General features: G+C 41.9%; 1 protein-coding gene across 1 annotated transcript; it reads left to right on the forward strand.

Moving 5' to 3' along the window:
* The first annotated feature begins 228 nt into the window (after nucleotides 1-228).
* got1l1 (glutamic-oxaloacetic transaminase 1 like 1) lies at nucleotides 229-27521 on the forward strand. Its single transcript, XM_061907268.1, has 8 exons — nucleotides 229-397; nucleotides 6992-7173; nucleotides 7265-7388; nucleotides 13550-13767; nucleotides 13872-14022; nucleotides 21862-22027; nucleotides 24984-25123; nucleotides 25352-27521. The coding sequence occupies exons 1-8, from the start codon at nucleotides 229-231 to the stop codon at nucleotides 25486-25488; spliced, it is 1287 nt and encodes a 428-aa protein (XP_061763252.1). The 3' UTR covers nucleotides 25489-27521.
* Nucleotides 27522-27836: the final 315 nt, after the last annotated feature.

A 27836-nucleotide genomic window follows, 5' to 3' on the forward strand; every position in this document is an offset into this window, starting at 1 on the left:
GGTTGAAATGATTTGCAAATCATCGTATTCCGTTTATATTTACATCTAACACAATTTCCCAACTCATATGGAAAAGGGGTTTGTAAAAAAGGCCGTGAATGTAAGACCAACACTGAAGCACACTGCATCCAGCCTGTGTTACCAGGGTGACAGTTTCCATTGGTGTCACCTGGCAACCGTCCCCCTCCTCTAAACAAAAGGACGGGTGGACAGCGGACTAGATTCAGGATGAGCCTAGCGGGCTGTTGCCTTGATGAAAAGTGTGTCGAGCACCGGGCTGACCCGGCGGGTGACATGTGGGCCTCTAACAACGCCGAAGTGAGCCCTGAAAGTCAGTCGTTACTGCGTGCCTTCAACGAGGACACACACGCTGGCAAAGTTTACCTGGCGGGGAGAGGTGAGTCTGCGCATCCGAGGTCGTTCAGCAACCCTTTTGAAAAGCGGCAAACACGCTCTACTTGACTTTATCTGCTGCACCTGTGCAAATAATGAGTCAGTCAGCTCGAGAGAGGTGTTGTGCGTATATGAACATTATCTTTTTTTCGTAGGCCCCTACTATTTTTTTTTCTTGAATTTGTCGCAGCATTAAAGTAGGGCATAGTTGGAAATACTTTCATTTGCTGTGGAACTTAACAGGCCTTAAATATAGAGTATAGCAAGAGGTAGGAAGATCCACTCAAATATTGATAACAGTAGTATTGGTATCAGATCGATACTATTGTGATGAAATTGATATGTTTCAGTTCATTAGTATCTGTACATATTTATTCATTGTTATTTACTTTGTAAAAACAGGGAATAAGACCTGTGGGCTTTAGGGGCTAAAAAAAATATATAATTATTTGAATTAAAAATAACAATAGACCGTAGAAATAAAGTTAAAACTGTGAAAAAATGGAAACTCAGTCGGCAGAATGTTACCGTAAAAAACAACAGTCGTACTGTTTTTTTATGACAGTAATGCACTGTAAAGAAAATTGCCAGCTCAGTTAACCTGAATTTTACTATAAAAAAATAACAGTAGTATACTTTTTCAATTTACAGTGGTGTACTGTAAAAACAACAAGATTTTATGGTAAAAAAAACTAACAACAACAAAAAAAGGCAGCAAAGTTGCCAGAATTTTACTGCAAAGATAAATGGAATCATTTTTCCATTTTTTTAATGCCGGTAAAATTCCAGAAAAAAAAAAAAAGGAAACTCAGTTGGCAGAATGTTACCGTAAAAAAAAAAACTTAGTAAATGATAAATGGGTTGTACTTGTATAGCGCTTTTCTACCTTCAAGGTACTCAAAGCGCTTTGACACTACTTCCACATTCACCCATTCACACACACATTCACACACTAATGGAGGGAGCTGCCATGCAAGGCGCTAACCAGCACCCATCAGGAGCAAGGGTGAAGTGTCTTGCTCAGGACACAACCGAGGTGACGAGGTTGGTAATAGGTGGGGATTGAACCAGGGACCCTCGGGTTGCGCACGGCGACTCTTCCACTGTGTCACGCGTAGTACTGTTTTTCCATTACAGTAATGCACTGTAAAAATTAATTGTCAACTCACTCAACCTGAATTTTACTGTAAAAATAACAGTTGTACTGTAAAAACCAGAAGTGTAGATTTTACGGCAAAAAACTAACAAAAAAAAAGGCAGCAAAGTCGCCAGAATTTTACTGTACAAATAAATGGATTAATTTTTCTAGTTTTTTAATGAGCGTAGAATTTCAGGTAAAAAAAATGGAAACTCAGTTGGCAGAATGTTACCGTAAAAAACAACAGTAGTACTGTTTTTCCATTACAGTAATGCACAGTAAAAAAAAAAAAATGTCATTTCACTCTCCCTGAATTTTACTGTAAAAATAACGGTAGTACTGTAAAAACAAGTGTAGATCCATCCATCCATCCATCCATTTTCTACCGCTTATTCCCTTTGGAGTCGCGGGGGGCGCTGGTGCCTATCTCAGCTGCAATCGGGCGGAAGGCGGTGTACACCCTGGACAAGTCTCCACCTCATCACAGGGCCAACACAGACAGACAGAAAACATTCACACTCACATTCACACACTAGGGCCAATTTAGTGTTGCCAATCAACCTATCCCCAGGTGTATGTCTTTGGAGCTGGGAGGAAGCCGGAGTACACAGAGGGAACTCACACAGAAAGAGCCCGAGCCCGGGATTGAACCCAGGACTACTCAGGACCTTCATATTGTGAGGCAGACGCACTAACCCCTCTTCCTCCGTACTGCCAACAAGTGTAGATTTTCCGGTAAAAAAATAACAAAAAGTGAAGGCAGCAAAGTTGCCAGAATTTTACTGTAAAAATAAGTGGAATTATTTTTCCAGTAATGCACTGTAAAAAAAGTTTTAAAAATTGGCAGCTCAGTCAACCTGAATTTTACTGTAAATATAACAGTAGTACCATTTTTACAATTACAATGGTGTGTTGTAAAAACAACAAGTGTAGATATTACGGTAAAAAACTAACACATAAAAAGGCTGCAAACTCGGCATAATTTTACTGTAAAAATAAGGGGAATCATTTTCCCAGTAATCCACTGTAAAAAAAAGTTTTAAAAAATGGCAGCTCAGTCAACCTGAATTTTACTGTAAAAATAACAGTAGTACCATTTTTACAAATACAATGGTGTACTGTAAAAACGAGTGTAGATTTTACGGTAAAAAAACTAACACATAAAAAGGCAGCAAAGTAGGCATAATTTTACTGTAAAAATAAGTGAAATTATTTTTCCATTCTTTTAATGACCATAGAATTTCAGGTAAAAAAAAATTGGAAACTCAGTCAACAGAATGTTACAGTAAATAACAGCAGAAGTACTGTTTTTCCATTACACTAATGCACTTTGCGATGAGGTAGCGACTTGTCCAGGTTGTACGCCGCCTTCCGCCCGATTGTAGCTGAGATAGGCACCAGCGCCCCCCACAACCCCAAAGGAAATACGCAGTAGAAAATGGATGGATGGGTGGATGGAAATAATGCACTGTCAGCTCAGTCAACCTGAATTTTACTGTAAAAATAACAGTAGTACCATTTTTGTGTACTGTGAAAACAACAAGTGTAGATTTTACGGTTAAAAAAGAACCAAAAAAAAGGCAGCAAGGTCGGCAGAATTTTACTGTAAAAATACGTAAGTGAAGTAATTTTCCATTTTTTTTAATTACCGTAGATTTTCAGGTAAAAAAAAAGGTAACTCAGTCACCAGAATTTCAGTGTAAAAAAAAACAAAACACTTTAGATTTCACGGTAAAAAAAAAAAAAATTGTTAGCTCAGTCGCCATAATTTTACTATATGATTAACAGGTACTGTATTTCACTCTATAGTAGAGTATTGTTAAAACAACAGCTGTAGATTTTACAGTTAAAAAAAACAACAAAAAAACCTGGAAATTCGGCCGACAGAATCTTACTGTAAATCAAGCGGTGTCATTTTTTCCATTTACAGTAACGCACTGTGAAAATAACAACTGTAGATTTTAGAGTAAAAAAACAACAACAACAACAACTGGCAACTCATTCGCCAGAATTTTGTTGAAAAAAATGCTGGTGCTGTTTTTCCATTTACAGTAATGCACTGTGATAACAACAACAAAACACACAAAAAAAGCTTTAAAAAAATATTTTAATTAAAATTTGATAGGATATGGTTTAATGGATAAAATAAAAACACAACTAAGCATAAAAAAACAACTTGTTTTTTCTATTGGTCCTTCAAAAGAAAAACCTTTTCACACTATCACTATGGGGTATTGTGTTTGGAATTTTTAGGACAAAAAAGTATTTATTCCATTTTGGAATAAGGTTGTAAAATAAAAATACAATTATAAAACAAATAATAATAAAGAAGTGAAGCACTGTGAATACTGAAATTAATTATTTATTCATAAAGTCTACATTTAGGCATAGTGTATTTAATACATATCTTAACCAACAGTATGATCCATATGTTGGTATGTTTACACACAAGACCAAATCACATACGTGTGAATAGTTTGTAAAACAAATACCACCAAATGCTGCCTTTAATAATACTATTATTGCTGTGACTTATTGTCTGATGTCTGCTGTGTCGTCCACTTGGCATGTTAGTACGTATCCATGCACTAAATTAGAACGATTTTCCCAAATAGTTCGGCACTAAATAAGCATCCTACAACCCATGGAAACACCTTATTTCGGTCACGTTCGGTTTTTGAACAATCGGACTAACACACCTGGATTATGCGATTGGAAACCAGACCTCTCGAGTGGGTGTGTGCGGCCAGAAAAGACCCTTAGTATCGCCCATGCGCATACTTGCCGACCCTCCCGGATTTCCCGGGAGACTCCCGAATTTCAGCGCCTCTCCCGAAAACCTCCCGGGACACCTGAGTGAGGACAGCCTTTTTTCACATCCGCTTTCCCACAATATAAACATTGTGTTTGCCCAACGACGTTATAACTGTAGAATGATCGAAGGTGAGTTATTGGTTTCTTATGTGGGTTTATTGTTAGGCGGTTTCATTAACGTCCTCCCAGCGCGGGTAACAACACACAACAACAGCAGTCACGTTTCCGTCTGCCGTAAAGCAGTTTGTCTGCCGTAAACAGGACAATACTGCCATCTACTGCACATGCACCTCAACACTTCCAGGCAACACCTCCGGGCAACTTCAACCCTTTACTAATACCCTCCTCCATTCACATCCCATCTCCCCGGATTGTAAATAACCTAATGTAAATAACCGAATGTATTTCTAACATATATACTTGTTCTTTTGCTATCTGAACTCACTATGTTCTCTGCTGGCTGTACATATCCTACTAAGTAAGACCTACACTGTTTCAATGTCCATTTCTCTCTTGATGCAATTGTTGATGACAGAAGTACTGATATCAACCAAAGCTCCTCATCCCACCCCCCGGATTGTAAATAATGTAAATAATTCAGTGTATATACTTTGATGATTAACTTGTGTGATGACCGTATTATGCTGATAGTATATATTTGTACCATGAATTGATTAACGTGGACCCGACTCAAACAGGTTGAAAAACTTATTCGGGTGTTACCATTTAGTGGTCAATTGTACGGAATATGTACTGAACTGTGCAATCTACTAATAAAAGTTTCAATCAATCAATCAATCATGCATATGTGACAATAACATCTACGGCTTTTAGAGAGTGCAGTGCACAACTGCGCACACAACAGCTGTAAATATACTCCTCCCCTCTTAACCACGCCCCCAACTATCATATGTGCTTCTCGGACTGTATCCCTAGCACTTTGTATTGTTCTATATTGTAGGAACCAGAATATTAATAAGAGAAAGAAACAACCCCTTTTGTGTGAAAGAGGGAGGGAGGTTTTTGGGTTGGTGCCCTAACTGTAAGTGTATCTTGTGTTTTTTATGTTGATTTAATTACAAAAATAAAAATCATTAAAAAAGTATAAAAATGAGCCGACATTTTTGAAAGAAAGAAAACTGCTGTTCTAAATGTGTCCACTAGATGTCAGAATAGCAATTATTTGTATCTTTGTAGATGATGCTACATATGTACAAATATAAACCACATGACCTTAGTCGAGGAAAATGAGCAAACCACATAAATAACATCCTGTAATTAGATTTTTTTTATTACTTTTTAATCTTGATAGATTGAAAATGAACACCAATGAGTTGACTGACGAACATCCATCCATCCCTTTTTCTACCGCTTGTCCCTTTTGGGGTCGCTGGAGCCTATCTCAGCTGCATTCGGGTGGAAGGCGGGGTACACCCTGGACAAGTCGCCACCTCATTGCAGCTGACGAACATTATCACATAATTTATTCAGAACATATAATTAACAACAAATAAAGGTAGAATACTATTAACCGCAACATGTAACTGTAAAAACCCCAACATTATGATTTGTACATTTTCAGAACGTGCTTCTTGTATTTTTTAACAAAGAAAACAATCTGAAGTTGTCTTTATTTTTAAGTTATCATTTACCAGTCCGGCCCACTTGGGAGTAGATTTTTCTCCATGTGGCCCCCAATCTAAAATGAGTTTGACACCCCTGGGTTACACAGTTACTTTACTTTTAAATAAAACATTTACGATTGGCTAAAATGTTGTTCGGAGAAATTAGGATTTTACAAAGTTCAGAGGCCGCGTGTAATTACCGTATTTCCTTGAATTGCCGCCGTGGCGCTAATTAATTTAAAACCTCTTCTCAATCCTGCACCTACCAAAGGCATGCGGTAAAAGTAAGCACGCGCTAATTAATTCAAAACCTCTTCTCACTCCTGCGCTTACCAAAGGCATGCGGTAAAAGTAAGCAAGCGCTAATTATTTTAAAACCTCTTCTCACTCCGGCACTTACCAAAGGCATGCAGTAAAAAATTGAGTGTAATGTAAGCTTGGACCTTAAATCCTACTGAATAGCTATTAATCTTTTTCCCTTTATGCGATTTCAAATTACCGGTATTGAAATCAGCCTCCTCCATTTTGAAAATGAAGTGTCACTCGTGACATCACGAGTTTGACCTGGCGGTAATACTAAGCATGCGCAAATTATTTTGCGAAGCGAGTTTGACCCGGCAGTAACTAAAGGCAGGCGCATACTATATGCCCGGCGGCAATTCATGGAAATACGGTACGTTGTTTGAATTTGCGTACATTTTTTTGTTAATTTATGTTTGAGTTATGAATTACATTAAAACTAACATATAACTCAGCTACAATCGGGCGGAAGGCAGGATACACCCTGGACAAGTCGCTGAGATAGGCACCAGCGCCCCCCGCGACCCCAAAATGGAATAAGTGGTAGAAAATGGATGGATGGATGGACTAACATATAACTCCATAGCAATAGTACATCCTACTGAAGTGGAGAAAACTGCAGCATGTGTAACTTCTTTTTTTCTCCACTTGTATGTCATTTCAAATGTTTTAAAGGACTTTTGAACATTTTGGAACACAACATTTTACTTTCTTTCAATAGAGTATTTGGGGGAAGACGGACAGACATTTAAGTTGCGTCTCGTTGGGAAAATCCGGCAGCAGTTAGGGAGAGATCCCACCTTGCGTCCAGAGGCTCAATGTCTGTTTGCTCAAGCAGAGTTCTGCAGGCGAGCTACAGAAGCAGCTTTGGGCCGCAACTCCAAGGCTGTTTTGGATAACAGGGTAAGTATCAGAATGAAGCAGCGCCATCACCTGAAGCATTGATGCAATGATTTAGTACGGTGAAATTGTATCCTGATTCTTATTACTGCAGGTGTTAAGTGTGCATACTCCGGATTTTTCCGGTGCTGTTCGTCTTGGTGCGGTACTTTTTAGACACTGGTTTGATGTCGGCAACGCTTGGGATGGACAAGTCTACCTGCCCTCTCCTTGTGATGGTACAAATTTAGCCCTGTTAAAAAAATATATATATATATTTTTTGTAAATAATTGTGTTTAAGCCCTGGGTAATATATATATATATATATATATCCATCCATCCATCCATTTTCTACCGCTTTCTCCCTTACGGGGTCGCGGGGGGCGCTGGCGCCTATCTCAGCTACAATCGGGCGGAAGGCGGGGTACACCCTGGACAAGTCGCCACCTCATCACAGGGCCAACACAGATAGACAGACAACATTCACTCTCACATATATATATATATATATATATATATATATATATATATATATATATATATATATATATATATATATATATATATATATTATTATAAATATCAGACAAAAAAATAAAAAAATAAAATAAAAAAATGTATATACATATATATATATATATATATATATATCCATCCATTGTCTGCCGCTTATTCCCTTTGGGGTCACGGGGGGCGCTGGTGCCTATCTCAGCTACAATCGGGTGGAAGGCAATGTACACCCTGGACAAGTTGCTACCTCATCGCAGTTTATATATATATATAGAGTATATATATGTACATATATATATATATATATATATATATATATATATATATATATATATATATATATATATATATCCATCCATTGTCTGCCGCTTATTCCCTTTGGGGTCACGGGGGGGCGCTGGTGCCTATCTCAGCTACAATCGGGTGGAAGGCAACGTACACCCTGGACAAGTTTATATACATCGCAGTTTATATATATATATATATATATATATATATATATATATATATATATATATATATATATATATATACAGTATATATATGTACATATATAGTTGTTTCTTTTTTTTTTTTATTGTCTGATAATTATAATTTTTGCGTTTTTATGTAAATGATACTGCTACCCTAATGGGATTTTAACTATATCACATTTTCTTGAACCGTTAACAATTGCCAATAAATACATATTATTTGGATATGATTAAGTCACCAATTATAATATATAATATAATTTTAAACTTATTTACTAAAATGCAAAGCGTCAAAAGGACCACCTTGAATGAAAGAACACCTAAATGAAATGGACATTAGATGACAATGGTTCTCAAACTTTTTTCACTGAGTATCACCTCAGAAAAAACTTGACCCTCCAAGTGCCACCGTAATAACCAACATTAAAATGCAGTAGCTTAGTAGACCTAAGTATTCATTAAAAAACAAGGCTGAGGTTTTGTTTACCAAGCATATTTAATATTTTTAGACGCTGTAACATTACACACGGTTTGAACGGTGACAATGTGTTTGAATATAGGAAATTAAAACACTGTACTTTAATCAATTAATATTTGGCATACCACTGAATGGAGCCCGCGTACTACTAGTGGTACATGTACCACAGTTAGAAAATCCTTCTTCTAAACAACAAACTAAACACATTATAAAAAGCTATTACTACTACGGAAATTGTAATTAAAATATTACATCTTCCGTTTTCAAATTACTTATATTTTATATGATGTACCCCTAATTAACTTGTACATTTTTCATTATACACCCCCCGCAACCCCGAAAGGGACAAGCGGTAGTAAAATGGATGGATGAATGGATATATTTATTCGTATTGTTTAATTTACTTGTTTATGTACAGTATATTTGGCTATTTTTTGTACTTTTTCTTGGTTTTGCAAATTGTTGCTTAATTGCCTTTTTTCTACACTTTTGGAGAAGGTGTATGTTTGAATCAGCTCTGATTCTTCCTACTCTTTTTCGGACATGTTGAATTGTGCAAATGTAAAAAATGTGATGTTACCTAAACTGGAACTGCACTTTTTGTGGAATTGTGCCTATTATTTACAATCCTTATGAGAGACAAGAACACATACTGTATGTCATTTCTGTGCATTTTAAAAAGTGAAAAAAAAAAAGCCTTTCAGCCAGAGGCGGCTAGCAATGCAGGTAATGGAAAATGACATGTTTTAGCCTATAAAGCGCGATAAAAACCTGCTGGTAATATTTACATATTTTGGTCATTTCAAGCATTATACTCATTTGTTCCGAAGTAAATGTCGATTACAAAGAGTCAGGCTTGCCACTGACAGTTTGTTTGTGTTTTAGGTTTCCCTCTGTGTGTTTGGTATTTCCTGTCCTTAGTTCCTGTCAGCACTCTTATTTTGTTTGTTTCCTGTCTTTCTCCCTGAGTGCTGTGTTCCCCCTCAGCTGCGGCTGATTGGCACCTGGCCACACCTGGTGTCAATCAGTCCCCTCCTATTTAGACCTGTCTTCCCATCCAGTCACTGCTGGATTATTGCATGTCGCACTTGTCATTGCTACCTGTCATGTCGTATCTTGTCGTGTCAATGCAGCGTTGCAGTAAGCTATGTTTGATAGCGATTTTTAGCTTACTGTCTTTTTTTCCCTGCTTCCAGTTTGTTTTCTAGGTATAAGTACGACTTCTGTTTTCCATGCTAAAGTTCCTTTTTTGTTTTCTAGCTCCCATGCTAGCTCTCTTAGTTTGTTATCCGCCCACGTGCGTGCATTTTGTTTGTTTTGTTTTTGTCTTAGTGTTTTAAATCAAATAATGTTTTCATTCCCACAATGCCTGCCTCCTTCTCTGCATCTTGGAGTTCGTCACCAACTAACTCTGAAAGAATAATCCAGCAGTGACTGGATGGGAAGACAGGTCTAAATAGGAGCGGACTGATTGACGCCAGGTGTGGCCAGGTGCCAATCAGCCGCAGCTGAGGGGGAACACAGCACTCAGAGAGAAAGACAGGAAACCAACAAAATAAGAGTGCTGACAGGAACTAAGAACAGGAAATACTAAACACACAGAGGGAAACCTAAAACACAAACAAACTGTCAGTGGCAAGCCTGACACAAAGTCTGCCACGGTTAGTGGTTAGTAGTTGTTGATGCAAGTGGCAAGAAGTTACTGCATAAAATGAGCAAATACTGTAAATAATACCGGGACATATTATCGGGAATTTGCCCGTTACCACATATGCATAAACATACTTACAGTATAGTGTTGTCCCGGTACGAGTATTTTGGTACTGGTACCAAAGTTATTTGGATACTTTTCCGTACTTTTTTCAATAAAGGGGAACACAAAAAATTGCATTATTGGCTTTATTTTACCAAAAAATCTTACAAAATATTAAACAAATGTTTCTTATTGCAAGTTTGTCCTTAAATAAAATAGTGAACATACAAGACAACTTGTAAGTAAAAAAACAAAGACTCCTAATTACTCTGCTGACATATGGAGTAACATATTGTGTCATTTATCATTCTATTATTTTGTCAACATTATTAAGGACAAGCGGTAGAAAATATATTATTAATCTACTGGTTCATTTACTGTTAATATCTGCTTACTTTCTCTTTTAACATGTTCTATCTCCACTTCTGTTAAAATGTAATAATCACTTATTCTTCCGTTGTTTGGGCGCTTTACATTAGTTTTGGATAATACCACAAATTTGGGTATCAATCCGATACAAAGTAGTTACAGGATCTTACATTGGTCATATTCAAAGTCCTCATGTGTCCAGGGACATACTACCTAAGTTTATTAACATAATATACATAAAAAAAAAAGAAGTTGTTGTGGTGCCAAAATATATTGGCATAATCATAGTAGTATAGACTAGATATGTTTCTATACTTGGTATCATTACAGTGGATGTTAGGTGTAGATCCACCAATGGCGTTTGTTTACATTTTGAGCTACGGTGTGTAGTGAAGCATGTTTAGCTATTCCTCGTCCTGCAGGGATGATACTACTAAAACGTACTTTATTTGTCGCCATGGAGGCGAGGATTACCAATTTAGAAGTAGCTAAAACACTGCCGACTGGGGCTGGACTTTAGCCGCCAGCTAGGTAGCCATGTCTTAAAGCACCTCTTCCGGAGGGCGTTTCAGTGGTATAACTTCCCCTTTATCCTTAGTTTTTAGGCCAAAGTGCGTCCGTTCTTCCTTTTCTGTCTACACAATGTCTGCTTCCAAGTAGGTGGTGGACCGGTAATTTTTAGAGGTGGTTTAGTACCGAATATGATTAATTAGTATCGCGGTATTATACTAATACGGGTATACCGTACAACCCTATTACAGTATGTATACAAAACATTGTTGGAAGATTTTGGATGGCTTTAAATGGCTTTGTAGGCAAAACAGATTGTATCCCCATTACTTGCATTGTTAGCCGACTCTTGCTAGTCGTTTTCCACTATTGAGAACACACACAAAAAAGCAAATGATGTGTGTTCATTTCTCACATAAGGATTGTGAATTATGCGCAAAATTCCACAAAAGTACAGTTCTGTCAGAACGTGGACTTATTCGCAATTTACTACGAGGATTGTTTTCCCGGGATGCAATCGGACTGGACCAGACAAGGCTTGCAGGTAAATACATAATTTAATTTTGACTAAAAAAGTACAAACAAAAAGCGCTCACAGCGGAGGCATAACTTGGCTAAGGAACAAAAAACAACCCGAAAGCAAGCGTGCCTAACGCATGTGAAAGCAAAGGCAAAAAACTTAGGTCATGAAAAACTCGCTAAATGTGACATGAAACATGAAACTAAAAAACTCACTAGACTGTGGCTTGAATAAAAAAAACTTACTGTGGCAAGCCATGGAACAAGCATGAAACAATGGCATGGAAAGAATCAGTATCAGTAATGTCGTCAGGCCGACTACCTGGCAACTACAGGCTTAAAGGCCTACTGAAACCCACTACTACCGACCACACAGTCTGATAGTTTATACATCAATGATGAAATATTAACATTGCAACACATGCCAATACGGCCGGTTTAGTGTACTAAATTGCAATTTTAAATTTCCCGCGAGTCTCTTGTTGAAAACGTCGTGGAAAATGACGCGTGCGCGTGACGTCACGGACTGTCAGGAAATATTAGCCCAGCACCAGTTACGGCTAAAAGTCGTCTCTTTTCATCGCATAATTACTCAGTAATTTGGACATCTGTGTTGCTGAATCTTTTGCAATTTGTTCAATCAATAATGGAGACTATAAAGAATAATGGTGTTGGTGGAAAGCGGTGTATTGCAGTTGTCTTAGCACTGAGACACAGCCGGTGTTTCTTTGTTTGTTGTGAAGCTTTAACCAAAGCGGTCAAGCGAACATGTTTCTCTACGTCAACCAGCATGTTTTTGGATGGGAAAATTATGATATATATATCTTACCGGAGACATCATTGGATTATTCATCCTTCTGCAGTAGCTGTTTAAAAGGCAGCTGTGAGCTTGGCTCCTCGGCTTCTCTCTGAGACACTGCATGTTCACCGCAACCATCCGACCTCGAGGTATGTCTTTACAATCTCACTAAAACACTATTCAAACAATAAGCAGATAAGGGATCTTCCAGAATTATCCTGGTAAATGTGTCTAATTACATCTGAAACGCTCACACTGCCGCCGCCTGGAGCCGTCGCATTTTATTTTATTTTTTTTTTTTTCTAGTCATTCGCTATCTATATCATCATCCACAAATCTTTCATCCTCGATCAAATTAATGAGGAAATTGTCGCTATCTCGGTCCGAATAGCTCTTGCTGCTGGAGGCTCCCATTATAAACAATGTGAGGACGTGAGGAGCCCTCACCCTTGTGACGCCATCGTCTGCGACTTCCGGTACAGGCAAGGCTTTTTTATAAGCAACCGAAAGTTGCGAACTTTATCGTCGATGTTCTCTACTAGATCCTTTCAACAAAAATATGGTAATATCGCGAAATGATCAAGTATGACACATAAAATGGACCTGCTATCCCCGTTTAAAAAAGAAAATCTCATTTCAGTCGGCCTTTAAATAATAATTTCATGATTAACAATCGGTGCGTGAGTCCAAACAAATGAGGCAGGTGAAACTAAGGAGTTGTCATGGAAACTAAAACAAACCAGGGTGCACAAAAACAGGAACTGATGGAGTCCAAAAGTAACAGAACAAAACTAAACCAAACATGATCGAGACCACAGGTTCCCCTTTAATGAAATGTAACTTTTTTAATGTTTGTCCAAAGCAAATAAACCATAGTTTAGAATGCCACACCATTTTCAAGAAAGATGTGCATAATAATATTCTTTGATGAAAAATGTCGCTACAGAAAGAAAGCGTCACTGTTGTTATTTCCTGATGCTCCTTACAGAGTCACTGGCTTCAAACTTGCGAGCTGCAGGCCTTCACCACATCCATCACTATTATTACTGGGATGATGAGCGGCGAGGTGTTTGTTTGGAGAAGCTTCTCGCGGATCTACAAGAGGCTCCCGAGCGAAGTGTTGTTATTTTGCCAGCTGGTGGACACAACCCCACCGGAGCAGCCCTCTCTCACAATCAATGGGTCATCATCGCACAGTTAATCTTGGTATCTGACGTGAAGATTTACATCTGAATGAGATTTTTTAGACTAATGGATTCTCACTCCCACGTGGTTCATTACCAGTGTCTGTTCTTGCACTTTTTCAACAGAGGCGTGGGCTGCACCCCTTCATCTTGCTGCCAACACAGGCTCTTTGCTTTGGAGATTTAGGACAGGATGCGTGGCCTGTGTGGTACTTTGCAGCACAGGGCATGGAGCTGATGTGCGCTCAGTCCTTCTCACACTGCTTTGGGCTCTATGGTCAGAAATACTTCCCTATTTTCTGTGCAGTCTAAAACCAGTGTGTACTCATAGCCTTTGTCCAGTAAAAATTGTAATTATACAGAAATAGGTAACGGCCAAACAACACTTTACAGCTCACCGTACAATAAAAAACAACAACTGAATATGGAGTTATATTTATGCCTTTATTTTGATGTAGCAAAAGGAGATTTTGAGCACAGAAACATACAGTGGGGCAAAAAAGTATTTAGTCAGCCACCGATTGTGCAAGTTCTCCCACTTAAAATGATGACAGAGGTCTGTAATTTTCATCATAGGTACACTTCAACTGTGAGAGACGGAATGTGAAAAAAAAATCCAGGAATTCACATTGTAGGAATTTTAAAGAATTTATTTGTAAATTATGGTGGAAAATAAATATTTGGTCAACCATTCAAAGCTCTCACTGATGGAAGGAGGTTTTGGCTCAAAATCTCGCGATACATGGCCCTATTCATTCTTTCCTTAACACGGATCAATCGTCCTGTCCCCTTAGGAGAAAAACAGCCCCAAAGCATGATGCTTCCACCTCCATGCTTCACAGTAGGTGTGGTGTTCTTGGGATGCAACTCAGTATTCTTCTTCCTCCTAACATGACGAGTTCAGTTTATACCAAAATGGATACATGGATGATACAGCAGAGGATTGGAAGAATGTCATGTGGTCAGATGAAACCAAAATAGAACTTTTTGGTATAAACTCAACTCGTCGCGTTTGAACTTATAAGACAGCACTTATATGTCAGCAGCCAAAATTAGCTTTTTTAACCCGTCACCTGTTTTAAAAATATTGTATTACAATTTGTATACCAAATGATATACTACTAAAATCGGGTTGATTTGAGAACCGATTCTGAATCGAATCATCACCCCAAGAATCGTAATTGAATCATTAAATGCGCAAAGAGAACCACCTTTACGAATTATTGCACAATAATACGGGAAATGGCAACATGTTTATTGAGCACAAAATACATTTATACTAACTCAAACACATTTATTATATGCATGAGGATGATTCATTTTAAAAATATAATACATGGGCTTGCAAAGTATATTTTTCTGCGTTCAAAATATACATTTGCTTCCTCAAAATCCAGGCACAAATACAACTCCATAACTTAACCCTGCATGAGAAAACACTCTGGTGAAGGAGGCGAGGAAAAACCCTGAATGAAGAAACTTCAAGAGACCTCAAAGTCAGCGAGCACGGGTCGGCTGTCTGCCTCTACAGCTTGTATAAATAAGTCAACATTGTAATGACATTCAATATTGGAACATTTGAACAAGTTTCTTGAAAATTTTCAGAAAATTTGCCAAATACCCTTATTTGTCCAAACTGTAACACATGCAGATCTAATCTACATTTTTGTCAAATTATGAGTTATGTGAGAAATACAGTAGGACAGGGGTCCCCAAACTTTTGGACTCGGGGGCCAAATTGTGTTAAAACAATTTGACCGGAGGCAGGGCTGTATAAATATATATATGTGGAGGGGCGTGGTCGACGCTTCCCCTGCGGGCGAGGCGTGCACTGGAGCCGGCTGTGAAGCGATGACAGGTGAGGAGATTTCTCAGCTGGAACGAGTCGTCTAATCACCTGTCTCCTTATCAGGGGCGCGGGGGACCATGAGAAGGTGTTAGGGAACAGACGCGAGGTAGAGACGCGGATGGAAGGAGCGGCAGTCCACTAATTGCTGATAAGCAAAACATTAAAAATATAGATTGTAAAGTGAAAAATAAAAACCCTGTACTCGGCACCCGCCTGGCTGTGCTCTCTCCGGTCAAGAACGACCCAACGGCTCCAGACGCGTTCACATTGGCGCCAAGCTAAACGAATCCAGGAAAAAAAAAAAAAAAAGGAAGAACAGAATGACTGCACCGACCCCACTGGAGGCACTTGGGAGAGTGCTGGCAGAAGTATCTGCGGCGAGCCAGCAGCAGACACAAGTGCTGCAGTCGCTGATGGACAGAGTGGGGGTCACCAAGCGCCGGAGCGAAGGCCTCCATGCAGCGCATGGCGGAGGCCGAGGATCCACAGGCCTACGTCGACATCTTTGAGGTCACCGCAACAGCGTGCGGATGGCCTCAAGAAGACTGGGGGGTGAGGCTGTTGCCACTCCTAGCGGGGGAGGCGCAGCGAGCGGCGCTCAGCCTGCCAGCAGCGGCCCGGGTAGAGTTCCAACACTTAAGGAGGGCAATCCTGGACCGGGTCGGCAGCACAGCAGAAGACCATCGGCGCCGCTTCCGGTCCTTGAAACTAGGACCAGAGGACCGACCGTTCGCTCTTGGGCAACAGCTCCGGGATGCGGCAGCAAGATGGCTCCAGCCAGGACAACGGGACAGCCAGATGTTCGAGCTCATCTTGCTGGAGCAGTTCCTGGAGGCCATTCCGACACGGACCGCGGCGTGGGTGAGGTACCACCGGCCGCAAAACCTGACCGAAGCGGTAAACCTGGCGGAAGATCACCTGGCGGTCCATCGCGACACACGGAGGGAGGAGGGGACCCCATGACCGACAGAAAGACCCACACCGGCCCCGCGCAGACGATCCGCACCGCCGGTGGCAAAAACGCCATTGGGGCCCCGTTCCCGACCGACAAGGCCCACAGCGTTCTACGAGCAGGTTCCAGCCTCGGACATGACCACCAAACAAAAAAGAAAAGACGCACACACACACGAACATCATCATTAGGGGGGGTGAGGGGAAATATACGGTGTCTCTGCTCCTCTCTTTCAGGGTACCAGCGCTGCTGATAGCGGGCTTCCCCCGCAGACGGCACTGCGGACACCAGGGCAGGTGTGTTGGGGGTACGGACAGCCCGGTCACCTGAGGGGGGAGTGCTCCGCAATGGAGGTGGACCAGGTGATACGGGTTGATCCCCCGATCCAGGGTACAAGGGAGTACACACCGGGCTATGGTGGATTCGGGCTGCAAACAGTGCATGATCCACCAGAACCTGGTTCAACCCGGGGCGTTGAGGCACGCGATACAAGGGAGGAGTAGGTGTATACATGGGGATGGGCACACATACCCTATTGTGCCTATGGTAATCTGGAATGAGGGCCAAAAACATACCGTAAAGGTTGCCGTAAGCGCGCAACTTATGCACCCCCTGATTTTAGGGACAAATTGGCCGGGGTTTAGCCAACTAATGGAACAATGTATGGGGAGGCGTTCACGGCCTGTAGGACAAGGAAGTATCCACGAGCGGGAACCGGCGGGGGCTTTGCGGGAGGCTCCCCCGGACCCCCAGTGGAGACCCACGGAGGACTTTCCCCTCGAACAGTCCCGCGATGAAACTCTGCGCGCGGCCTGGGACCAGGTGGATTACATCGACGGTCAGCTGGTGCGCCCGGGGAAAACGCGGGTATTTCCCCACTTTTCCATTATAAGGGATAGGCTATACCGAGTGACCCGTGACACTCAAACAGGCGAAGAATACACCCAATTGTTGGTGCCAAAACCCCGCCGGGAAATGGTTTTCCAGGCGGGGCATTGCAATCCCCTCGCGGGCCACATGGAGTACGAAAAAACACTTAATCGGGTCATGGTCCGGTTCTATTGGCCAGGCATCCGGGCGGACATTCGCCGATTGTGTGCCGCCTGCCCGGACTGCCAGCTGGTGAACCCGGTGGCCATCCCAAAAGCCCCGTTGCGGCCATTACCGCTCATAGAGGTCCCATTCGATAGAATCGGAATGGACCTCATCGGACCATTTTACCCGAGCACACAGGGATATCGATTTGTGTTAGTCCTAGTGGATTACGCAACCCAATATCCCGAAGCGGTGCCGCTGCGCTCCATCTCCGCAAAGAGTGTAGCACAAGCACTGTTTTCGGTCATCACCCGGGTAGGGATTCCGAAAGAAATCCTTACTGACCAGGGCACGTCCTTTATGTCGCGCACGATAAAGGAATTATACGGATTACTGCGAATTAAATCTATCCGGACCAGCGTTTACCATCCGCAAACGGATGGCCTGGTGGAAAGATCGAATAAAACACTGAAAACCATGATCCGTAAATTCATACACGAGGAAAAACCTAATTGGGACAAATGGCTGGATCCCTTGATGTTTGCGATGCGGGAGGCACCCCAGACCTCCCTCGGTTTTATGCCCTTTGAGTTACTTTACGGCAGGAGGCTGCGCGGCGTGCTGGACCTTATTAAAGAAAGCTGGGAGGAAGGATCCAGCCGCAGTAAGAATGAGATTAAATATGTGTTGGGCATGCGAGCAAAACTTCACAAGGTGGCGCACTTATCACGGGGAAATTTGCTCCGCACCCAACAACGACAACAGCGCACGTATAATCGGGGGACCCAGCTGAGAAAATTCTTACCGGGAGAAAAAGTACTTGTACTACTCCCAACCTCCAGCTCTAAATTACTGGCCAAGTGGCAAGGGCCCTTTGTGGTCACACGGCAGTCTAGCGAGGTAGATTACGAGGTCCGGCGCTCGGACCGGGGCGGGGACATGCAAATTTACCACGTGAACCTGCTGAAGGCATGGAGGGAAGCCGAGGCTGTCTCCATGGTGACAGTAGTGAAGGAGGAGGAGGAGTTGGGGCCGGAGGTCCCGCGCTCCGCCTCTCCCCCTCCCCTTCCTTGTGATGACCAGCTCACATTGGCTCAAAGAGCGGAGGTTGCTGAATTACAGCGTCGCTTTTCAGATGTGTTCTCTGTACGGCCGGGCACGGACCTCATCTGCCATCGCATTGAGACCAGCCCAGGGATTACGGTGCGGTCTCGTCCCTATAGGCTTCCCGAGCACAAGCGCAAAATGGTCCGGGATGAATTAAAAACCATGCTGGAGTTGGGAGTAATAGAAGAGTCCCACAGTGCATGGTGTAGTCCCATCGTTCTAGTGGGGAAGAAGGATGGGTCTATACGGTTCTGTGTGGATTACCGCAAAGTGAATGAGGTGTCACGTTTCGACGCGTACCCAATGCCTCGGGTCGACGAGCTCCTGGATCGGCTAGGCACTGCGCGGTTTTTTCCCACACTGGATTTAACCAAGGGCTACTGGCAGATTCCCTTATCGCCAGAGTCCCGGGAAAAAACGGCCTTCTCCACTCCAGAAGGCTTATACCAATTCGTGACACTCCCGTTTGGATTGTTCGGTGCGCCCGCGACGTTCCAGCGCCTCATGGACCGGGTGCTGCGACCCCACGCGGCCTACGCAGCTGCATACCTGGATGATGTCATCATCCAGGGTGACAGCTGGGAGGAACATCTGCAGCGGGTGGGGGCGGTGTTTGAGTCCTTGAGGCGGGCGTGACTCACCGCCAACTCCGGGAAGTGTGCGATTGGTCGGAGGGAGGTACAGTATCTGGGGTACCACTTGGGGGGGGAGGCAAGTGCGACCGCAGGTTGACAAAACGACGGCGATCGCCGCATGCCCACACCCCAAGACGAAAAAGAAGGTGAGGCGGTTTTTGGGCATGGCCGGGTACTACCGACGGTTCATTCCCCGGTTCGCGGACTTGACCAGCCCCCTGACCGACCTCCCCCAGTAAGGGTGCGCCAGAACTGGTCCAGTGGACGGAGCAGTGCCAGCAGGTGTTCGAACAGGTAAAATCTGCAGTCTACGAGGAGCCGGTACTGTGCATGCCTAACTTCTCCATCCCTTTCTGCCTGCAGGCGGATGCGTCGGAGCGGGGCTGGGGGCGGTGTTGTCGCAGCAGGTGGGGGGTGTCGACCGCCTTATCCTATACATCAGCCGGAAGTTCTCGGACCGGGAGGCGAGATACAGTACGGTGGAGAGAGAGTGCCTCGCGGTCCGATGGGCGGTCAGGGCCCTCCGGTATTACCTGTTGGGGCGCCCCTCTGCTCGGACCACAAGCCGCTCCAGTGGCTCCACCGCATGAAGGATGCCAACGCACGGATCATCCGGTGGTACCTAGCGTTGCAACCCTACAACTTCCGGGTGGTCCACCGGCCGGGTACGCAGATGGCCGTGGCCGACCACCTTTCTCGCCCCTCTATGGGGGTGGGGTGAGGGGGGGAGTGGTCGCGGCCGGACGGGTGCCCGGCCTTAAACTGGCGGTTGAGGCATGTGGAGGGGCGTGGTCGACGCTTCCCTGGCGGGCGAGGCGTGCACAGGAGCCGGCTGTGAAGCGATGACAGGTGAGGAGATTCCTCAGCTGGAACGAGTCGTCTAATCACCTGTCTCCTTATCAGGGGCGCGGGGGACCATGAGAAGGTGTTGGGGAACAGACGCGAGGCAGAGACGCAGATGGAAGGAGCGGCAGTCCACTAATTGCTGAAAAGCAAAACATTAAAAATATAGATTGTAAAGTGAAAAATAAAAACCCTGTCTCGGCACCCGCCTAGCTGTGCTCTCTCCGGTCAAGAACGACCCAACGGCTCCAGACGTGTTCACAATATATATATATATATATATGTATATGTATGTATATATGTATATGTATGTGTGTGTGTATGTATATATATATATATATATATATATGGAAACGCCCAGAGTACCAAGCGGTAGAAAATGGATTAGAAAGGACAGATTTTTCAAAATAAAAATAATTAACAAAAAATAATAAATGTCTTATATATATATTATATATATATATATATATATATTTTTGTTGTTGTTAATTTATTTATTTATTTATTTTTAATATACTATACATACATTTTTCTTTTTTTAATTTATTTGGGATTTCCTGTGGGCCGTAGTTTGGGGACCTCTAGCTTATATCATTAGGGCTGCAACGAGTATTTGACGTAATAAGCGTTGATTTAAAAAAAAAAATCCTCAACAAAGATGAATCATTGTCGGCTAGTCGATTAATCACATTTTAATTGATAGACTGCAAGGAATGCCCATGTTTACACTTGTATTCCATTAGGTTAATAATTGCAACTAAATAATCCCATCATTACTGGATAAAAAATAAGTTTTGTACTCAATATCATGTTTACATGACATCCTGCACTTTAAGTCTGTTTTTCACTGCGGTTATTTACTTTGTGTAACAAAGTCAACAGATTTGTTTCTTGATAGTTTTTATGTATTTTGTGACAACTGAAGTTATTATTTATTTGGGACCATGTATATAATTATATATAAACCAGAGTTGAAATCAGGTTGCGAAATCACACATTTTTTGCCACGCATTATTTGTGCATTAACACAGATTAATCATGCACGGGTTTCCATCTGGTCAGTGATCTGGGTATCTCCATTTTTCTGTATGTATATATATATATATATGTATGTATGTATAATTTTGCAAATCATTTTTGTAGTTTTTGAAGATGAGTGACGAGACTCGCTGGCACGTTTCACTTAATAATAAACCCCAACGGGGATTCAACTGAAACTGATAACAACTTTTAAACAAGTAAATGACATGCAATCAATTAAAACATTTAAACAGTGTTCCTCTATCAGAATCAGAATCCGAATCAGAATAGTTTTTATTGCCATTGTATGAGAACGAGGTGACAAACTATGAATTTTACTTGCTGCAATCTTGCAACATAAAACACATAACATGAGCTGTAACTGAGCTATCAGATCTTGCTATTTTTATTGTTCTTACTATTTGTGTCAGAATAATTGGGGTTGATTTAAATAATGAAAGCAAGAAGTGTGCCACGATTAATTGTGATTATTTGCAGTAAATTGTTTGCGATTTATCGTCATGAATCAAAATTGTGATTAATCTGAAAACTACTAACTAAAACATATTATCTGAAATATATTCAATTGACCATTTGCATACGGATCAAAATAATATATATATTCTCTATTCATCTTCAATGATTTTTTAAATCTACAATTTCTTTCCTGTTCAGGTGAGGCTGTCGGTCACCTATTGTGTGTGTTGAAGCACAAGTCTGTCCTGTCTGCTCTTCAGTCGCAAGCGGACAAATTGTCCCAGTCTCTGTGGAGCCGGCTGCCTACAGGTGGAGCGCGTGTGGTCACCACCATACTCAGTAACCCGGCTCATCTTGTGGAATGGTGAGTTCATATCATTATCTGTATGGTAATTATCTCCTTATTTACACGTTGTGTTGCTATTTCCACAGTGCATTATATTTTACAGCTACCCGTTGTGCTACTGATGACCCCGATATTTATTATGGCCATTTTTTGGATGAACCACCTGACATTATATTTCTAATGGATCCAGTGCGAGGGAGGCATCAAAAATCTGCTTTTCCAAAGATAATATTATTCAGCTTTGTTCCAATGACAGTTGGTGTAAAATTAAACTCCATTATACCAACAGATGGGTACTAAATGTTTTACTTTCATAGGCACCAACCCAATTCTGTCTGTATCGATTCAAATCAAATCAATATCAAATCAAACAGTGACATATTTTGATAGCTTTGTTGAACGGGACTGCCTAAAACACTTGGCTGGGAAACAGGCACTCAATTAGCACTCAGAGTGGACTTAGTCAGACTTCCTCAATGTAATGTTACAATTTTGCATGCCAACAAAGCAAGTATGCCTGATAGAAAAACACTCGAGGCGCTACTTTTCGAAATGTGCTAGTTTGATGCTACTGATTAGCATTAGTGATTTTACATGGCGATTTTAACACGTCCATAATTGGTAGTGAAAACAACAACAAAGATGCACTTTACAATCAAACAGCTAGTATTTTACTTGCAGAATAAACACTTTTTAGGGCAAAAAAATATACCAGATTCAGCTTAATGGCAAAGATTACTCCCCGGCTAGGTGAAGGAGCGCTACCCAATAGTTGGGTTTGGAATTGTCAGGTTCGTCCCTGACAGTTTGGTTAGGTTTTGTTTTAGTGTTAAATTAAATCAAAACCATACCAAATGGGTACAAACAAAAGGCGCGCACGAGCCGGATAACAAACTTGGCTATGAACAAAAAAACCTTACTGTGACACGAAGGAACTTTGGCATGAACAGAGTGAACAGAAGTAGACACAGCTACAACGATAATTAATAGCTGTTAAATTAAATCAAAACCAAACAAAAGGGTACAAACAAAAGGGTACAAACAAAAGGCACGCACGAGGCGGATAACAAACTTGGCTATGAACAAAAACACTAACTGTGACACGAAGGAACTATGGCATGAACAGAGTGAACAGAAGTAGAAACAGCTATTACTTATCGTTGACGCCGGGACTATTACTTATCGTTGTAGCTGTGTCTACTTCTGTTCACTCTGTTCATGCCATAGTTCCTTCGTGTCACAGTAAGTGTTGTTGTTCATAGCCAAGTTTGTTATCCGCCTCGTGCGCGCCTTTTGTTTGTACCCTTTTGTTTGGTTTTGATTAAATTCAACACTAAAACAAAACTTAACTAAACTGTCAGGGACGAACCTGACAGGAATAACTCAACATTGTAGTGAGCATAACTCAACTTTTGGGTTAAATAATTCAACCCAATAGTTTGGTAGGGAATGACCCAACATTAAGTTATCAAACTCAACTTTTTGGTTAAATGATTCAACGCAAAAGTTGGGGTGAAAAAATTAAACCAATAGGTAGAGTTAAAATAACTCAAATAAGGGGTTCGTCCTTTTCTGAACCGGCAGTTGGGTTAAAATTGGGTTATTTTTTAACCCAGTATTTTTTTTGCGTGTGCAGGTGCACCTAAAGTTGTAGCTATACTTGGCAACCCTCCCGATTTTTCCAGAAGACTCCCGAATTTCATTGCCCCTCCCAAAAATCACTTGAATTTCTCCCGAATTTCGACCGTAAAACAATATTTGGGGGCGTGCCTTAAAGGCAGTGCCTTTAACGTCGTCCACAACCTGTTGTCACGTCTGCTTTACCTCCATACAAACAGTGTGTCGGTTCAGTCACATAATCAATGCGGCCTTTGCAGACACACAAATGCGAATGCAATGCATACTTGGTCAACAACCATACAGGTCACACTGAGGGTGGCCGTATAAACAACTTTAACAGTGTTACTAATATGCGCCACACTGTGAACCCACACCAAACAAGAATGGCACATTTCGGGAGAACATAACATAACACGGGGACGGCGTGGCGCAGTGGGAGAGTGGCCGTGCGCAACCCGAGGGTCCCTGGTTCAAATCCCACCCAGTACCAACCTCGTCACGTCCGTTGTGTCCTGAGCAAGACACTTCACCCTTGCTCCTGATGGGTGCTGGTTGGCGCCTTGCATGGCAGCACCCTCCATCAGTGTGTGAATGTGTGTGTGAATGGGTAAATGTGGAAGTAATGTCAAAGCGCTTTGAGTACCTTGAAGGTAGAAAAACCCTATACAAGTACAACCCATTTATTTATCATAACACAACATATCGTCAGAGTTGCCACTGACAGTTTGTTTGTGTTTTAGTTTCTCCTCTGTGTGTTTAGTATATCCTGTCCTTAGTTCCTGTCTAGTGCTCTTATTTTGGTTCAGCTTCCTGTTTGTCTCCCTGTGTCCTGTTTTCACTCAGCTGCGGCTGATTGGCATCTGGTCACACCTGAAGTCAATCGGCCAGCTCCTATTTTACCTGCTTTGTTCCTCCAGTCAGTGCTGGATCATTGTATTGTATTGTCATTCGGACTTATATTGTCGTTGCCACATGTCACTCTTGTCGTGCTACCTGTCATGTCGTTTTGTTACAGCTACTACCTGTCGTGCTACATTTTGTCATGGTCGTCGTAGCGGTAAGCTGTTTCTGTTAGCATTAGTTATTTCCAGTTTTTCTGTTTGGTATCCACTAGCCTCCATGCTAAAGTTCCTTTTTGTTTTCTAGCTTACAGTGCTAGCTCCCTTAGTTTGTTATTCCGCCCACGTGCGTGCTTTTTGTTTGTTCTTGATTAATTAAATCATATTCTATGCCTGCCTCCGTTTCTGCACCCCCCTCCCCCCCCCCCCCCCCCCCCCCCCCCACCACACACACACACCTCAAGGTTGGCAAGTATGGTTGTGGCCCATAACGATGCATCTTTGCAACCCCAAAGGCAGGGAGAAGTCAATCACATGGTCAAAAGAAGCATGCTCATCAGGCTACTCTTGAGAGAAAAACTGCGACTTCTGGGCTCTCCAGGCTGGGACCACGTGACCAAACAAAGTGGACTCTACTGTTGCCTGGGCCTGAATGGTGAGATGTCCGCAGATCCTTCAACAGTGAAGATAAAAGCCTTGCAACGTTATTAAAAATATTTTCAACATAATTACGTTCATCATTTTTCACATATGACTGCGATGCGATGCGATGTACAATCACAACGCTTTTTCCGTCATTGTGCATATTTCTGATAACATTACATCCCCCAAAAATAACATTGCTGTCACCAATTACATTAAATTTTTTTTTTGTCTACTTTAGGCCGGCACGTGGATTTTCTGTCAAACAGCAGGCATGTTTACGTGCTCCCCGGTGGCTGCATCAATGTGAGCGCAATCAACGGCGGTAACTTGAATTACATCGCAGAGTCCATCCACGCAGCGAGCACTTCACTCTGACTGAGCAGCTGACTTTTGGCCGGTGTCAGCGAGGCTCCACTGATTGGACCTTTCACCTAGAAGGGCACCATGTGTGCTCGACTGTTGCTTACTAAAGAAAAGTCCAGCCTATGTCTTCTTAGTAGTTTACATCCAAGTTTTCCTGTGCAGTCAAATCTCTCTCGTGAGTCAAACTTTTTCCTCATCGGAAATAAGAGCTTCAGAGGATTCTTTCAAGTACCAGTAAAATGGAAAAACAAGTTGCCTCTATAATGAAGCTTTTATTATATACCGTATTTCCTTAAATTAGCGCCGGGGCGGTAATTAATTTAAATCCTCTTCTCACTCCGGCGCTTACCAAAGGCATGCGGTAAATTCAGGCATGCGCTTATAAATTTGAGTGTGATGTAATTTGATTGATTGAAACTTTTATTAGTAGATTGCACAGCTCAGTACATATTCCGTACAATTGACCACTAAATGGTAACACCCGAATAAGTTTTTCAACTTGTTTAAGTCGGGGTCCACGTTAATCAATTCATGGTACAAATATATACTATCAGCATAATACAGTCATCACACAAGTTAATCATCATTGAATTATTTACATTATTTACAATCCAGGGGGTGGGATGAGGAGCTTTGGTTGATATCAGTACTTCAGTCATCAACAATTGCATCAACATAGAAATGGACATTGAAACAGTGTAGGTCTTACTTGGTAGGATATGTACAGAGAGCAGAGAACATAGTAAGTTCAGATAGCATAAGAACAAGTATATACATTAGAAATACATTTGATTATTTACATTAGGTTATTTACAATCCGGGGAGATGGGATGTGAATGGAAGAGGGTAAAGATACCATCATGAAAAGCACATTTAATAAAAAAAAAAGTTTTTATGTAGCATAAAAAATGCAGATGGCCTTAAAATGCCACAACACTCAGTCACTGTATGTAAGTACCCAAAATAAAGACTCGACACAAATATAAATTCAATCGGATCAGAAACATTGGAAGAAACAGGATTAAAACCCGAAGCTAACCGCCCATAGAAAATAAATGGGTACGGCTAGTAGCTACTATCAGCAAACAAATTTACTTACCAACTCGGCTTAATATCTTAATATCGCCACACTCTCTCATCGCAACTCGGCCCTGATGGTCGGCACCAATAAGTTTACAATTAGTTGTAAAATGTTGGACGGTTGTTTTTACGACATGCAGGCAAACGACAAGTTTAAAACATACCGGCATCAGATGTCCCCAGGCTTAGCGACCGCACTTGGCAGCCATCTTGGAACGCTGGATTATATAGAGCGCGATAGGCTGCAGCGGGTCACATGAACGCCTGTGTTAAACCTGCGAGATTAAACGTGGAAACGGCGCAGGTAATATGAGGGGACGCCATGAGAGGAAATATGGCGTATTTCCCACCCGTGTTACACATTTATGCATGACGAGTTTGACCCGGCGGTAAAACGAGATATATGCTAATTATTCTGTGAAATGAGTTTGATCCGGCAGTAAACCGAGGCATGCGCTAATTATTTTGCTAAACAAGTTTGACCCGGCAGTAATTCTAAGCATGCGCTAATTCTAAGCATGCACTAATTATTTTGCAAAACGAGTTTGACCCTGCGGTAAAACGAGTCATGTGGATAATATATACCCAGCGGCAATTCAAGGAAATACGGTATATCTCTGTTCTGCCCTCACTATACGTGTTGAGGTTATACAACTTGGCAGAAAGCTAACAAACAATCCAGGACGTTCTAATAAAGATCCAAAGCAGATTAATCCATTTAGGCTCTTTACTGTTGTTGATCTTGCTTTGTCTTTTTAGTATCTTTACTTTCTTCTTCAATCAATCAATCAATGTTTATTTATATAGCCCCAAATCACAAATGTCTCAAAGGACTGCACAAATCATTACGACTACAACATCCTCGGAAGAACCCACAAAAGGGCAAGGAAAACTCACACCCAGTGGGCAGGGAGAATTCACATCCAGTGGGACGCCAGTGACAATGCTGACTATGAGGAACCTTGGAGAGGACCTCAGATGTGGGCAACCCCCCCCCCCCTCTAGGGGACCGAAAGCAATGGATGTCGAGCGGGTCCAACATGATACTGTGAAAGTTCAATCCATAGTGGCTCCAACACAGCCGCGAGAGTTCAGTTCAAAGCGGATCCAAGACAGCAGCGAGAGTCCCGTCCACAGGAGACCATCTTAAGCGGAGGCGGGTCAGCAGCGTAGAGATGTCCCCAATCTTGCACTGAACTTTTATTTTTTTTTCCCTAGACTTTCATTTTTTGTAAAACTGAAATACACACAATGAAAAAATCTATAAGCTATGTGATTCA

The sequence above is a fragment of the Nerophis ophidion genome, linkage group LG07, assembly GCF_033978795.1.
Source record: "Nerophis ophidion isolate RoL-2023_Sa linkage group LG07, RoL_Noph_v1.0, whole genome shotgun sequence".
Lineage (NCBI taxonomy): Eukaryota > Metazoa > Chordata > Actinopteri > Syngnathiformes > Syngnathidae > Nerophis > Nerophis ophidion.

Coding starts and splice junctions, on each gene's coding strand:
- got1l1 (XM_061907268.1), top strand. CDS start 229: ATGAGCCTAGCGGGCTGTTGCCTTGATGAAAAGTGTGTCGAGCACCGG. Junction 7,389..13,549: donor CCTGCCCTCTCCTTGTGATG/GTACAAATTTAG, acceptor TGCTCCTTACAG/AGTCACTGGCTTCAAACTTG. Junction 13,768..13,871: donor TCATCGCACAGTTAATCTTG/GTATCTGACGTG, acceptor CTTTTTCAACAG/AGGCGTGGGCTGCACCCCTT.